This window comes from Falco rusticolus, chromosome 1 (assembly GCF_015220075.1).
Source record: "Falco rusticolus isolate bFalRus1 chromosome 1, bFalRus1.pri, whole genome shotgun sequence".
Classification (NCBI taxonomy): Eukaryota; Metazoa; Chordata; class Aves; order Falconiformes; family Falconidae; genus Falco; species Falco rusticolus.
In genome coordinates this window covers 79,421,879-79,438,145 of record NC_051187.1, presented here as the reverse complement: position 1 = coordinate 79,438,145, position 16,267 = coordinate 79,421,879, and the positions used below count along the sequence as shown (strand labels likewise).

The 16,267-nt window shown below is 39.6% G+C and overlaps 1 protein-coding gene across 3 annotated transcripts in view; it reads left to right on the top strand.

Annotated features, from left to right (window-relative positions):
• CFAP99 (cilia and flagella associated protein 99) overlaps nt 1-16,168 on the top strand; it is a 63,893-nt gene extending 47,725 nt beyond the window's left edge. Inside the window, exons 14-16 of one of the 3 annotated variants that reach the window (XR_005104025.1) lie at nt 3,246-3,451; nt 13,127-14,459; nt 15,653-15,762. Coding sequence is in view for 1 of the 3 variants with exons in the window: in XM_037386387.1 (XP_037242284.1) it covers nt 3,246-3,451; nt 13,127-13,380; nt 15,653-15,819 (627 nt within the window). In the remaining 2 variants the exon portion in view is untranslated. Of the gene's footprint in view, nt 1-3,245; nt 3,452-13,126 lie in introns of all 3 variants that reach the window. The other 2 variants (XR_005104022.1, XM_037386387.1) reach the window with 2 other exon arrangements.
• The last annotated feature ends 99 nt before the right edge of the window (nt 16,169-16,267 follow it).

Genomic DNA, 16,267 nt, shown 5'->3' with positions numbered 1-16,267 from the left:
GGGGATGAATTAATTGAGAGTGGCCCTGCAGAGAAGGACTTGGGGACATTGGTAGATGAAAAATTTAATAAGAGCTGGCAATGTGTGCTTGCAGCCCAGAAAGCCAGTCATATCCTGGGCTGCATCCAAAGAAGCACGGCCAGCAGGCTGAGGGAGCTGATACTCCCCCTCTACACTGCTCTTGTGAGACCCCCACCTGGGGTACTGCATCCAGTTCTGGGGTCCCCAGCACAAGAAAGACATGGACCTGTTAGAGCAGGTCCAGAGGAGGGCCACAAAAATGATCAGAGGATTGGAAAATAATTCTGTCAAGAAAGGCTGGAGAGAGGATTGTTCAGCCTGGAGAAGAGAAGGCTCCAGGGAGACCCTATTGCAGCCTTTCAGTATATGAAGGAGCTTATAAGAAAGATGGAGAAAAATGTTTTACCAGGACCCGTACTGACAGGACGAAGGGCAACAGTTTGAAGCTGAAAGAGGATAGATTTAGACTGGACATAAGGAAGAAATTTTTTACAATGAGGGTGATGAGCCACTCAAAAAGATTGCTCAGAGAAGCTGTGGCTGCCCCCTCCCTGGCAGTGTTCAAGACCAGGCTGGATGGGGCTTTGAGCAATACGGTCTAGTGGAAGGTGTCCCTGCCCATGGCAGGGGGTTGGAGCTAGATGATCTTTAAAGGTCTCTTCCAACCCCAACCATTCTGTGATTCCCTTATACTCACTATTACAGTAGCACTCTGAGTGAATTAGCCCACTTTTGGTGATAGCTTGCCCTGGTTTTTTCTTTCTACAAAAGTCTTTTTCAGGCTTAGAGAAATTAAGTATGTGTCCATAAAATTCTCATTCATTCTCATAATTTTTGACATACCAGTTCTTCCCTTGATGGCACTTAAGTTTCTTGAACACCAGTATTATCTACTGCACGAGTATAGGACTTTTCATATTTTAGGAACCACTTCACTGTGTTCGCTGAGTATTTTGGAAATTCAGACACTCAAAAAATTCAGCCTCTGCCATTCTATGCTTCTAGGAAATTCTCTTCCCTAGACCTTTTTGGTATCTGCTTGGCATGCTCAAACACTACCAGTGGTATATAAGCCCCGTTGCAAAACATTTTCCTTTCACTTCCTGTCAAGTGAATTTGATGGTCATTGACTAGTTTAAATTAGAGACAAGGTATTATAGCACTTGCTACTTGCAAATTCACTCTAGATTGAAATCTGAGAAGGAGATAAATTAACATCTACTGTTTCAGTAACCTATGATAATACACATTTTTCAAAAGCATGCAAAAATGAAGGCTGCTTAATATTGAACTATTTTATCTATCTTCTGCTGATGCTACTGGTGACCATTGTTTAGGTCACGTTTGATACACATGAGGAGCATGGAAGGAGAAACCACTGAGCCAAAATTGGAGTCAGACTTTAGATAAAAAAACAGTGAGGATCTCTTCTTATTAACTAAAGGAGCTTTAGAAAGAGAAGCTATGGGGACAAAAACTGCAGGAGAACTCTTGCAAATCTTGGAGGAGTTCCCAGGGATGGCTACCCAAGGCATTTTCTTCTTCACTGACAAGCTTCTATCATTAGATTCTCCAGACTAACTCAATAATAATCCCTCTTAAGCATTAACATTGCAGCAGCAGAGAGCCAAGCCTGGTTATTTTGTGGGTTTGTTGCCCCTGCTTACCCCTGCCTTGCCTTACTGTTTTATTCATCTCTCTTGGCTTTCCTTCTGTTTCATGCACCCACCGCTCTGAACAGCCAGAGAATGATCACTGGAGGATGAGTGATTGACTAGGCTGCTTAGAAGGCATCTCAGATCAGAGAAGAGGGACCAGACCCAGGTCAATTCTTGCAGCCAAACTGACAATCTGAGCATCTATCTATGACAAAGCATCCTTCTCTCTTCTTCTTTTTTTTTTTTCCCTTCCCCTTCATGTTCTGTTTTGTGAAAAGCTCAAAAGCAGAAAGGCAACTACTATTCTGACAACAGCCCACTCAGTATTTAATGCAAGGGCTTTTTTTCCCTGCTGAAAAGGATTGCTTGAAGAAATGAAGGCTCTTTAACAGAATAGTTTCTCTCCATTAAAAGGATTGTAATGAGTTTTACTTATATGTGTTTATCATTACCACTTAATTTCAGGCTGGGAGGATGCTTTTGGATTCCACACACTCCCGACACACCCCTTCATCCTTTCCAAACTTTATCATTAGTTTTCTGTCACTAGTTCTATGGAACTAAGTAGACCAAGGTCTGTGTGATTAAATCCTAACCAGTGTTAGGATTAACTCTTAATGTTATACAACTGTATAGCAAGAGTCATGTTAGCATCTTGACTTCCTGCACCCATGCCACGGTACAAGATACACACCAAAGATACGTACCAAAACTATGTTAAGATAGACAAAAGAATATTAGTTGAGGTGAAACAGATTAAATTTTGCAAAGAAAGTTATACAGAAGTTCAGTATTTATGTAGGTTTATGCAAGTTTTCCATATACGCAGATGTGTACATGTGTAGACTTAGAAAAAGGGAGAGTGTATGTAAGAGCAAGGGTCAAAAACTTCAAGTGTTCACAAATCTGTTTAGAAGTTATCTGCCTTCGTATGCAAACTAAGGTGCAGAAGTTTGTCATTGCATCTCAGAATCAGGCTCATTGTCACTCTCATTGTAAAGTGGATATTAAAAAGCCTTCATTAAACATTCAGATTTGAATATTTTAACTTTGGGCATTAAGATCTGAATTTCCTGTGTACAAAGCATTTTTTAGTCCTGATCTTTTCAGCTAAAAATAGTAGATGCCATCATAGATCATATTCATACTTCGAAAATAGATACATACAAAAAAAATGCATGTTTTTTTAGTGTAAAGTTTGTTCTGGTTTGACAAATTTAAAAAAATGCACTTTTAAACACTGTAAAACTTCAAAAGTCTAATTAAAACTAGAAGTCAACTAGAATTTTTTTGGACAACAAATATGTTGTATTTATGATTAGTCTACTGTATATTTCAATGCTTTCATTAAATGTTTTATGAGCCTTGTGTTTTTACAAATAAAAAAGATAAGCTCTGCACCCTAAAAACAGCTTGTAAATAGCAGGTTGGGGCCATCCCTATATTTCTTGAAGTCAAAATATATTCAGCAGGATTTGGAACACGATCAAAGTATTCTGGTTTTACTCATTTACTCTCTCCTTGGTATTTACAGTGTTATTTAAACCTGTATTTCATGTTCTTTAGACTGGGGGCCATGGTTTAATTTGTGAAATGTCAATAGTGGAACTACGTGAACGCCTCGCTCTACTCAGAGAAGCACAGAAGGCAGCAGAGGAAGAGAAGAGAGAGCAGATAATTCATGAAAAACAAGCTAAGGAACAACTTCTTCTAGACAAACTGGACCAGATTTCCCTATTCAGAGCAGAACGTGGACGAGCAGCTGCTTTAAAGTCAGTATAAAACAACATGTGACATTTAAGACATTGCAACTTTGTTAATATTTTGCTAGCCCCTTGAGAAAAACAAGTAGAGGCAAAATACTTCCCTTTTATAAGACAGTATGACTTTTGTCAAGGGTTACACTGGGGCCAGGATTTCCTTTTTATTCTTGAAAATAATTTGCATCATATTTAACAAATCTTTTTCATCATTTATGGCTGGAGACACTCCGTAGGCTAGCGTTAACAGTATTGCCCCAGGATTCAGTGCCAATATTACATATTGAGAAAGAAGTTCTGCTTTTCTTCTGTTCCTTTTCAGCTAATCAGAACTAATTTGATGTTATTAGAATCATTCCAGCTTGCCACTTTAAGTGGTTTCTCATTTTCAACTACATTCAATACATTAGGGCTATAGTTTTCTTCCTTGAATTAGATTTGTTATGTGAAAATGCAAGCCTTATTCTAGAAGTTAAAAATATTTTAGGAGGTTTTCTGATAACTATAATAATTGTTATCAGAAATAACATAAATTGATTTATGAAATAAAATGAATATATTATAGCAGTAGATCAAAGAGAAAGTTCTTTGCTTACAGACTCTCTGATCAAATTCTGTATTCATTAATCATATTTATTATTGTCATATTTCTTATTCATTGTCATAAAGGATCCATAACCATCGTAGATGCTCCACATATGCAGAAGACAGGTCACTTCCACAAAGAGTTTAAAATCTTAAGTTAAAGCTATTTAAAAATAGTAATTTTTACTGCATTTTGACTATTTGTTATTGTTTTCCTGTAAGTTGTCTTTCACCTTTTCCCTTTTGTGGGTTTGAGAAGTTAGTCCTTGTCATGCCATACTTACTTCGCAAACAGATGTTCAGGCTGACATTCTGAAGACATTCTATCTAAAAGCACAGGTCTTCAGACATGTCTCAGGTTCATGTTTGCTGCTGAGATACTGAAGGTGGCTTCTTAGAGTTCAATTCATGTTATTGATTTATCATTCAATTCTGAATCTCAATTACAGAAGGCAGTATTGATGTATTCATTTAACTAGTTTTCACTAGTCCCAGCTGTAATTTGGTTTCTTGCTGATAGTTAATCTCCAAAGACTGGGGTTTGTACCATGTTAGTACTTAAGAAGATTGTTTAATGAGTTTAATGAATCAATAAATGCAGCTGCAGCGGATTGACTGCATAGATCATAGAATCATAGAATCATTTAGGTTGGAAAAAAACTTTGAGATCACCAGGTCCAACTGTTAACCCAAGCACCACATCTACACATTTTTTAAACACCCCAGGGATGGTGATTCCACCACCTCCCTGGGCAGCCTGTTCCAATGCCTGGCCACCCTTTCAATGAAGAAATTTTTCCTAACATCCAATCCAAACCTCCTCTGGCGCAGCTAGAGGCCGTTTCCTTTTGTCCTGTCACTTGCTATCTGGGAGATGAGACCAACCCCCACCTGCCTACAACCTCCTTTCAGGTAGCTGTAGAAAGATCAATGACCTTCTATGTTCTATGGAATATACTGAGAAAAGATTTTAAGACTAAAGAACCTGAAATAGAGTTGGAGCTGGAAATATACTCTCATCGCTAAAGATTCAGTGTTGTGAAAGCCTGTGGGAGCAACTCAAGCCACTGCTTCCCACTAGCGATGCAAACTAGGCATTAAGAGCTTGTATGCATAAAAACTGTTTCACTAGCAACTACTTAAAGAATCATGTTACGCTAGATGTGCAGTCTGAGAATTTTGTGTAGTGCTGGGTTCCTTTAAAATAGACTTTTGGCTTAATTCTGATCTAAAAATATTCTGATCCTGATATAAGCTATGCTTGAATGAGAAGCTAACTTTGATTCACTTTTTGTTCTGACATTTGAAAATTTTTTTAGAACAGACCAGCATGCTAGAGATGGTAGAATCCAAATGAAATTAAACACTTAATTTGCAAGCTTCTATTCAGAGTCATGATAAGTACTACGGTAATTTTAATGGAGCCCTGTTTGCTCTCCAAATAAAGAAAATACAAAGTTTCATTAGAGATGTTGTAAAAGATTTCTTTTCATGGCTCCCAGACAATCTCTGTGTGTAAGCTGGAAGCATCTACTATAAAGAGGCATTACCAAAGCACACCAGAAATGTTGTTCTTTGCAAGTGTATTATTTCATGCATTTTCATCTAGAATCCAAATCTATGGTGTCATTTCTGTTAATATAGGAATATAGCATGCTGGCCTATTTACAAATGCTAGACACTTTGCTGCAGCTTTTATTTACCTCTAAACAAACTATAGGCTTTGTACGTTAAACCTGATTTACAGATCTTGAATCCTGGAATATCTGTCAAGTGAGTGCGAGTGATTAATTGCTTGGGTTTTATTATTGATATGCTGCACAGGAGAGGTAAAAAAGCAAATTTTTGCATTTACAGAATTAATTCATAATTATAGGGATAGATTAGCAAATCGTACCAATGGTCCTCATAAGATAGCCTTATGCATTAATATAAAATTACATGTTATGTCTGAAATTGCATTATGTGGAAGGCTACTGCTAATCAGCTAAGGTATGTCAACTAAGCTTTGCCAAACAAATGTGCTTTAGTTGGTGTCAGCTGGAGTTTAATTGGGTCCCTACCAAGCAGGTTCCTTTCAATATCATTTACAAACAGACACACATCAACACAAGAGCAGCACATTGAGCAAGCATATAATGAGCTATATTAAACAAAATAGGAAACAGAACATGAGAAATTATAGAGACATCAGCTTTTAATAGACTGCAAGCCATAACATCCATCACAGCAGTGGCTATGTGAATGCTTGCGTAACACTTAGGAATCAATTCAGTATATGTTCTGGATGTCCCTTTAATTCTAGAATTTTAGACAGTTTGAAAATGAGCACTGGCATGTGAAGTGGACAAACATTTGAGTTCTCAGCTTTTGAACATGAGCACCAAAAGATTTACGAGTGTTTGAATACATGCTAATGTACTGAAGTTACGTGCCTGTATATTTCAGGTACAATTCCCTTTCATTCCAGTGAGGCTACATCTATTACTGCAAGTAATCTAATGCACTGAGAACCAAGCAACAGATCAAAGCAGTTGGTGCTGAGTCTCCCTCCATCCACGTTATCTGTGTGTTTGGGAGGTTTTACTTTGGGTTGGATTTGTTGTGGTCTTGGGACTGCATGCTCTCACCATTCATATGGTTTAAAGCTGTCCAGAGGACAGTTATCTGATGAAACTTCACATACTCCGTTCCTGGCTGCTCTGTAAGCGCATTAATGAACACTACACGATCCTTTTATTTGTCTTACACAGATGACAGCAGCACATCCATGCCCCCACCAGCCACTGGCACATATGTAAGGTGCACAGAAGCCAGCCTTATTTCCGTTCTTCCTCATTTTCCTGCCTTGTTTGTTTTTCTGCTCAATTTCAAGTGACATGGCCTGCTGCTCAAGCATCCTGCCCTCTCCAAGTCAGGACAACATCCAGATGAAGGTAGCAGTTGCAGTTCCAGGGTGACACTGAACTGACTGTAATCCTCCTTGACTTTCTTGTGCAGGAGGAGGATGCACAGATGCTCACCAGCACAAAAGTTTACCATATCCCTGTCTCATGCTGTGGTAGTGGTGTAGCATGCTGGGGTCTCAGCACTGGATTACAAATGATGGTATGTTTGCCAAAGTGGCAAAGCACCCCTTTCTCTCCCTGCCACTGCCAGTGCTCAAACCCCTCCTTGACAAGAGGCACTGACAACACACCAGCATAACACCTCTCTCTTGGCCTGAACTGAAGAGGGGTAGAAATAGGGTGAAGGCAGCCATGGCAGGAGGACAAGGGGGAAGGATGGTTATGAGGAGGAAGAGAAGAACAAGCAGAAGGGAGGGTTATGGATGAATGAATGACTGCGATGGTCCTTTCCATGTAGAACAAGCTCCCCAAAGCAGGTGTTCCCTGCATTGTCCAGGTCTGACATGAGGGATCAAAGGCCTTCTGGGTGAGGAGGGGAGAATGGAGGCCCATCCTCCAAAACCTGTAAGACACCCTGGCAGCACAACCCTGTGATGCAGCTCACAACTGAGGGAAGGGGCAGATGGCACACGGAGGTGGAAAGATGCAACAGGGGAACATGTGTGGTTGTTGCTTCAGACCTTCAAAAACATAGCCTAGAATAATGAAAAAAGCTGAATAATTAGCAATGTAAGGGACTTTGGTTTGGTACTTCTTAATTATGAGATCATTAATTTCACAAAATTCATAAATACTTAGAGTTCTGTATGTGCAGTAAGGAAGTAAGATTTAGTTTCTCAGTCCCTATGGCTGGTAATGAGTTCTTCACCAGCACTGAAACAGAAGGAGGAAATGTATCAGCAATGATGCATCAGGAATATGAATATGTGAAGAGAGGCTCTAAAGAAGACAGAGCCAGGCTTTTCCTAGTGGTGACCAATGAGAGGACAAGAGGTACAAGAGGAAACATAGGAGGCTCCCTCTGAACATCTGGAAATTTTTTACTGTGAGGGTGACTGAGCACTGGCACAGGCTGCCCAGGGAGGCTGTGGAGAAGAGGATTCAAAAGCCATCTGGACACAGTCCTGGGCAACCAGCTGTACGTGGCTCTGCTTGAGCAGGTGGGGGTGGACCAGATGACCTCCAGAGGTCCCTTGCAACCTCAGCCGTTCTGTGAGTCTGTGAATGAACTTTGATTATGCAGCTTCATAATCTTTATTTCACATGAGGAAAACACTGTTCTGAATAACAATCACTTCCTCACCTAAAATTAGGTGCTTAATAACTTAATTGTTTTGGAAGGGAGTCAAATTTTGAGTGCTTAAAACCCTCATATTAGTACAAAACAGTAATCAATCTAATAGCGTAATGTTCTTAAATGTCAAAATAATGAGTCCCTTAACAGTGAACTGTTAACAGTTAGATACATTCGTTTTCCTCACTGCAATAACTAAGAATTATATAGTGCAGGACAGAAAAAAGGCAAGGTACTATGAAGTACAGACAGCACTAGTCACTGAGACTGAGAGTATAAGGAAATCAAATAAGAAAAAAAAAAATAATGTATTGCACTATGAGGCAATCTTGCTTTAAAAAAAAATATTAATATATTTGTGTTTATTGCACAAGACTCCATTTTGTAAGGTGAGCTTATAAGTATAGTCGCAGCTGCTTAAGTTGATATTTTGGTGCCTAGAATAGCCATTTTTACTGTATCTTAACTGAATGAGTCGGTTAAGAGCTGTCATACATCTGTCTCCTTATACTGTTGACATAACACCTGGAGTTTGAAAATGTAAATGAAGAGCAAAATGTAGTTTTCAGCAGGAATCCTCTGTGAAAATCTTCAGATTCTCCATTTTTTAAACACAGTTGAGGACCTAATCCAACTGTTCCAAGTGTTCTCATTTCCTGCAGGAAAACCTTTAATGCTGAATTGCTGCTTCTTTGGTTATAGTCTGGATGACCTGCTGGACCTAGAGTCCGTTTGGCCAGATGCTAAAATTGCAGGGCAGATAGTTAAATAATTAAAGGGATGTGCAAGTAAGAAGAATTATAGAATCTTTTAGTTTGGAAAAGACCTTTTAAAGCATCAGTCTAACTGTTAACCTAAGACTACCAAGTCCACTGCTAAACCACATCCCTAAGTGACACATCTAAATGTCTTTTAAATACCTCCAGGGAAGAAGACACTGGACTGCCAAACTCCACAAAAAGTTTGTAAAATGTGAAGTAAAAAATTACATATTTTTAAGAATCAGGTTATTTATTAAGGAAATTATTGCGACAACAAATACAGGATGTCAACTGCAGTTTGAGATGCCTGGAATATTATTTTAAATAGAAAGATACTTGGATTTTACAATCACTGATGTAATTGTTCTGTACTTCATCACAGGCAGCCAAAATCTTTCGGCAGTTGACTGTCCATACAGCTTACATGGAAAGTGAATCGAGAACAAAATCAATCATAGATAAAGAAATGTTCACCATTTGCTTTTATATCCATATTCCAATGAATCTTTTATTAATCCCTTACTTTTCCTCCTCTGAATAGTTTATATGTACACCCCACACTACTACAAACTTCCATAAGCACATTCAGGAATCCCATCTCATTCCTTAACACTAAAGGGTACTTTCTGACTAAGTCACTAAGCAAAAACTATAGACTTTGTTAAACCATTTCAAAGACATACAGATCTCAAAAATATTACAATTTCTTCAAAGTCTTTGGTAGGATGTGGTGGTTTGAATCTGGCTGGATTCCAGGTGCCCACCAAAGCTGCTCTATCACTCCCCTCCTCAGCTGGACAGGGGAGAAAATGGAATGAAAAGCTCATAGGGTTGAGATCAGGACAGGGAGAGATCACTCTGCAATTATTGTCACGGGCAAACCAGACTCGACTTGGAGAAATCAGTTTCATTTATTACACTTCACATCGGACTGCAGTAATGAGAACTAAAATCAAAACTTAACAACACTTTGCCTCACCCTCCCTTCTTCCTGGGCTCTACCTCACTCCTGATTTCTCTGCCTCCTCACCCCAGCAGTGCAGGGGAACAGGGAATGGGGGTTACAGTCAGTCCATCACAGGCTGTCTCTGCCACTCCTTCCTCTGTATGGGGAAGGTCCTCACTCTCTGCCCCTGCTCCCACTGGGGCTCCTCTCCCCACGGGGCCACAGGCCCTGCCAGGAGCTACTCCAGCGCTGGCTGCCCACAGGGTCACAGCCTCCTTGGGCACCCCCTGCCCCGGCCTGGGGCCCTCCCCGGGCGGCCGGTGGGTCCCTGCTCCCCACGGGCTGCATGGGCTGAGGGCACAGCTGGCCTCGCCATGGCCTTCACTGCGGGCTGGGGGGGAACCTCTGCTCCAGCGCCTGGAGCCCCTCCGGCCCTGCCTGCACCCACCGGGTGTCTGCGGGGCTGCTGCTCGCACATATTCTCACTCCCCTCTTCCACTGCAATTTTGTGTTCTGCAGATTTTTTTCCCCTTCTGAAACATGTTATCCCTATGGAGGTGCTACCACCATTGCTGATGGGCTCAGCCTTGGCCAGCAGTGGGATCTGTCTTGGACCCAGCTGGTATTGGCTCCATAGGACATGGGGGAAGCTTCTAGCAGCTTCTCACAGAAGCCATCCCAGTAGCTCCGCACTACCAAAACCTGGCCATGCAAACCCAATACATAGGGAAATATGTTTTTAATTATGGCAGATCACAAAGGGATGGATGATTCTTGTCTGAGAAAATTAACAAATTCTCCTTTGGACCAAAAATTTGACATTATGTTTTAGGAACTGGTATGATTCTTAAAGATTGGTTCTCATTCAAAGTACTCATTGAATACCAGTAGCTGGTAAATAAACTTAAACGTAAAATTAAAATGATTTCTTCATATTTTTTCATCAATCATCACATAATTTCCTATTGAATCTGGAGAGGATTTTTCTGACTATGTACTACCCCAGTCTGACTGGCTGATACCTTACTTCCTCAGGAATTACTTGATATGGGGTGAAAGAGATCATATGAGCTTTTCCTATCTTGAGTCCTGAAAGTTCTCAACTGACCATCACAGAAAAACTGAATTTTAAAATCTCTTTTTTCATTCCTTCCCCTTTTTAAGTTTCTCTTATGATGTGGTGTGGCATCTTAAAATCTATGGGATTGGCAGCTTTTTGGAATCATGTAGATGACTGGCACATGACTTCATCTAGAAGAGGACTGAATATTAATCTGAGGATAAGCAACTGTTTACAATGTTAATTCAGAAGCAGCTGCTGCTGCTTCCTGATGTTAAACCTCATGCTGTATTTCCTGTAATTGTATTTACAAGAATCTGGATTTGCATGTAAGGAAAGGTTTTGTTGCTTATTCCCACTGACAATGTTTAATCATCAAGTATTTACATAAAACCTTATTATATTCTCCTATATCCCCTGAATGCAATGTCTTGTTACAATGCAAATAGAAATAATCCATGTTCTCAATTAGATTAAGTGATAGTACATAATTTTTATATTTACAGAATAGTGTTAAAAATTAATCTCAGTGTAGCAGAGTATATCACAGTATTAAGAAGGATAAGGAAGTGTTATCCTAACCAGACAGCATGACATAAACAGCAGTGAGATTCAGGAAGTGTCTCAGGAAAGCAACTGGAAATGAGAAGCCAGGCTAAACTGTGCCCCTACTTTAGCATTCACAGTCACATTTCAGATCGTAACACAGGTCAAATCTCCCCTTCATCCAGTTCCTTCGGATTTTGGGAATGGCTACTCTGAAGAATAGCTGGTGTTACAGAGTGTTTCCTCTCAGCAAAGGTGAAGCTAGCAAGGCAGACAAAAGCCACCTCTCCCAAGATGAAAGAGGTATTTGCACCCCTGGAATCTTGAGACACTTAAAGCAAATTGGTGGGTTTAGCATCAGGAAGAACTTCCTCTTCCCTCTCCTCCAGATCCTTGAGAAGAATGTGACTTACACTGAAAACACTGTGGTATAAGACTCAAGAGATAAGGGAAGAGTTCTCATGTAAAACGTTTCCAAGGGGCAACCTGTCTGTGAAAGTAGTCCTGCCACTGACAGCACAACACTTAGAGTATCCACTGAACACCCCAGTGCACTCTGCTCTTGGTCCTTTGGAGTCTTAATCTGGTTTCCGGTAAAAGCAATTGTAATGTGGCACACCACTGCAATACGTAAGGACCTTTTATAAAATTATCCTTGCCAGATGAAAGAAGGCATCAGATCTAACCTGGTTATACATCATATAATTATATATATTCTTTGGTAGATCTGACACTTCCTTTAGCTCTGAATTTGCCAGAGAATCACAGCTGCTTATGACATAATATTAATACTACAGCTTGATCATACTGCCATGATCAAGCCAAATTCAAGGGCAATATTGAATAGAAGAGAAAGTTGGACATTAAGTGAAGCACTGGTATGTGCTAATATTAATTAGAATATGGTATGACCTACATGAAGAGACTGTGAGTAAATTTTGCCAGTTGGGTGAAAGTAAGCAAAAACAGATGACATGTAAACTCCAGTGGAAAAAAAAATAGCTACAAAAGAAGGGGGGTGGCAGGGAGGAAGTCAGACTATCCAATAACTTCTCTCTTACGCCTTACTTTTATGCTGCACGTGGTGCTATCAGTTTATGCTCACCTAGGCCAACTAACCTTAATTAATACATCACCATCCCATAGATTCTGAATCTAGGCATTGAGCTTACAGAGAAAAGAATATCTCCATTTGCCAAGGAATACAGCAATTGAGATGAATTCTGATGATCTGATAAGGAAAACTCCATAGTTCTCATAAACAAAAAGCTGCAGTATTACCACAGATTTTGCACATGCTTTTTCTAAAGAAAGTCATGTCAGGCTTGAAATACTTCAGATATTGTCATCATGGCATCCTGTGGGAAGATATTATTCTATACTGTTTAGTAATGCTGTTCTGTAAACAATGAGAAGCAAGTTGTGAATATGACATTCAAGCTTTATGATTTAAACCTCTTTTGAGTCTAACTGGTTCCCAGAAGCAAGAGCAAATTCATTATTATCACGGTAATATATGCTCAGATGGATTTATTCTGTGGGTTGATGTTATTTTACCTTTTCATTGCTTCTTTTCAATTTTACAGGCAGGAAGAAAAGAAAAGAAAGTCCCAGTCTGGTGAAAGGCCTATGAAAGATGAACGCATTTTAAACCTGGAGAAAAGGATTGCAGAAAAAACAATGGAGCGTAAAAAGCAAGCAGGACTATTAAAGATTACGACCCAGAAAACCAGCATCTCATCAAGGAAGGTCCAGGGGTTACATAAGGAGAAAAGCTCTGCAATAGACCTGCTGTTCACAGACCTTTGCTCAACTGTCAGTGCTGGCAAGGGGGGCAGAGGTAGATGGTGCCATACATGACTGGCAATAGCAACGCCTTGCTTCCTTACATAGGCAGTTTCTCCAAACCACAGCCTTGACCTCACCTCTTGTCACACATTCTGCTACCACAGAGTAGGACTCATCCATACGACACCTAGCTTCCCACTTTTATTACCATACACTCATCCCATCAAAACAGCACCTTTCCCCCTGTCTCTAACTCTTGTCTTTCTCAGCTTCCTATCACACACATCCCATTGCACCAAACTGGGATGCTCAGCCCCTCTCTCACCCAAGACAGGTTACAGTTTATCATTGCCAAGGTTTTTACCTTGCCTTTCCCTCAGCCTGGTCCCACAACATGGGATGGCAACACCAGTAGGCCTACAGGCTTTGTGCTGCTTCACACGGATTGTGTTTCCTTGGCAAGTGTCTAAAGACAAGCGGTGAGGAACTGCTGCTCCTGATGCCACCTCTGCCATTGCCTCATACATGCCTAACATTTAGAAGTGGTTCACATACCAGCAGCAGTACATGTGCCACAGCCTATGGAACACTGAACAGTCATGATGGATCACTTTTTAAAAGCTGTACTAGCCCAATGTAGAATTAGAACCAAATCTCCCAATCCATTAAAATAATAATAACTCTTCACCTATTTCGTGAGAAAGTTATATGAAGCTGAATTCAATGAAGAAAACTGTATTTTTTAAGTATGTATAGTTTAAAAACCAAGATAGTGCAATTTTTCAGAGTATCAATGTTTGCTGCCTTCAGAATCCCCATTTCAGGCAAGCAAAACATGTAGGTGCTTATACAGACAAGAGAGTGCAATTTTTCAGAGTATCAATGTTTGCTGCCTTCAGAATCACCATTTCAGGCAAGCAAAACATGTAGGTGCTTATACAGACAACTAGGCTCTATCCTTTTTAGCATAGAAAACAATGAAGACCTATTTGAAGAAAGGATTTCCTAAACTGGGATGGCTTTTGGAACTGAGGTTTTGAATGCATGCTTAAACACTTTGCTGAATGGAGTCCAGAGTAAAGTAGAAGCAATTAATGCAGACTTCAAAGGAAAGCAGCCATATAACTACACGTGAGACATTTTTAAAATATACAAAGATAAATTATATATTCAGAACTGGAACTTTTGACTACCTGATGTGGGTCTGTATGAGTGCTCTGGTGTCATATGAATGAGCAGAAAAGCCAGGGTGTGAAAGTTATTTTGATGTTAGATTTTGTCTTGTTCTTCAGCTTAGCTTTACACAGTAAGTCTCTTAAGATGTCAGTGTTTTTGTTTATGTTCCTCAGAAATGCTAAGACATCTGTAAAAAAAAAAAAAAAAAAGAAAAAACAATAGAAAAAATTAAAGGTTACTAAATTATTTAGCTGTTTTGGTGTATCTTCCATCCATGCTGTTCAGCTCTGCATGACCCTACCGAATGTTACTACAGGGAAGTGGCTCAATTCTGGTCAGATATGGTCAGCAGCATCTTTATTGCAGTTGAACTGCATATTGCTGAAAATGTTGTTAAATGTGACTACAGGAGAAAATTCCTTCCTTAGTTATAATGCAATAGTTATCTGGCATTCAGTTTGTACTGCTACCTTTTAGGTTCCTCAAGAAGTAGAAAAAAAGTGACACTAATCCCTTGTATTAAAGTTCCAGATTGTGGCTTCAGTTACATTTGTGATGGCCCTTTGGGCCCAATGGGTTTGTGCTGATACAAGTCAAGGTAACATTTATTGATAAATCACTGTCATCTTCTTAATAAAACAGAATTTATATTGCAGTTTGGGAAACTAACCATAAGAAAAGCTACCATTAATGAAAAATACTATTTTTCTACCATTTTAAGCAAAAAATCAGCTGAAAAAGTAGCAGTTTTTCTGAGATTTTTTCAGAATGCTTCCTTGTGAACCCAGCTTTTGAATAAGCAAACCGCTAGAGTCTGATAGGATTTGTGCAACTATTAATTTGTGGCTTCAAGAATAAGCTGTTGGCAAAGAAAGAACGTAAGGTTGCAAACCATCCAGATGTAGTTTTACCTTTACTTAACATTTTGTGGAGTGTTACAGCTGTGTTTAATTCATCTAAAACTGGAGAACCCACTCGAGTTCTTTTCTATTCGTCATGTTAGGTTTGATGATGACAAGTTTCCCAATCACATTAGCAAATAAACTGTGTTGACAGCCAGCCAGATTATCAAACAGAAGTTCAGGGTATCCTTTAAAGAGAACCAGTGTATTACCTGCAGTCTGATCACCTGTGTGTCTTTCCTGCAGGATTCTTTGCAATTGAACCATTGGAACGAACTGGAAAAGAGTCGGGAAAGACAGTTCAAGAACCTTCAACGTGGCTTCAGGGCCAGAGAAACAGCCAGAAAATGGCTGCCTATAAGGCAGCAAGAAGTGGAGCCACAGTCTGTATATTGCGCTCCGAAGTAAAATAAAATACATTTGGAACAAATTCAGGCCTGCTGGAAATCTCCCAGGTGTGCCTACTTACTACAAGGTTGAATTTTAATCTTTATTTCACCTTTACGATGTGATTAGAAAAAATTAGGTCATACAGGAACAACAGAATAAAAATGTGTTAAATTTTGTAATAGAATTTTATTTTTACACTATAATGATACATTTTTTTCTGTTAGAATCAAAAGTCTTAAGAAACTAAAACCTTAACATCAGAGCTTCTACAGCAGAATGGCATACATCTGGGTAAGAATGTTGAGATCTGTATTTCTGTTATCGTTGTATACTATGCTGTGGTTTGCTATGCTCATCTTGCAAAAGAATAAAAATGAGGGCAAAACACAAGCAACATTTGCTTACATATGCATCTTTTTCAGAAGGCGTGGTCAGCCCAAGTTCCTAATACGTCTTCTTATATGACAGTAA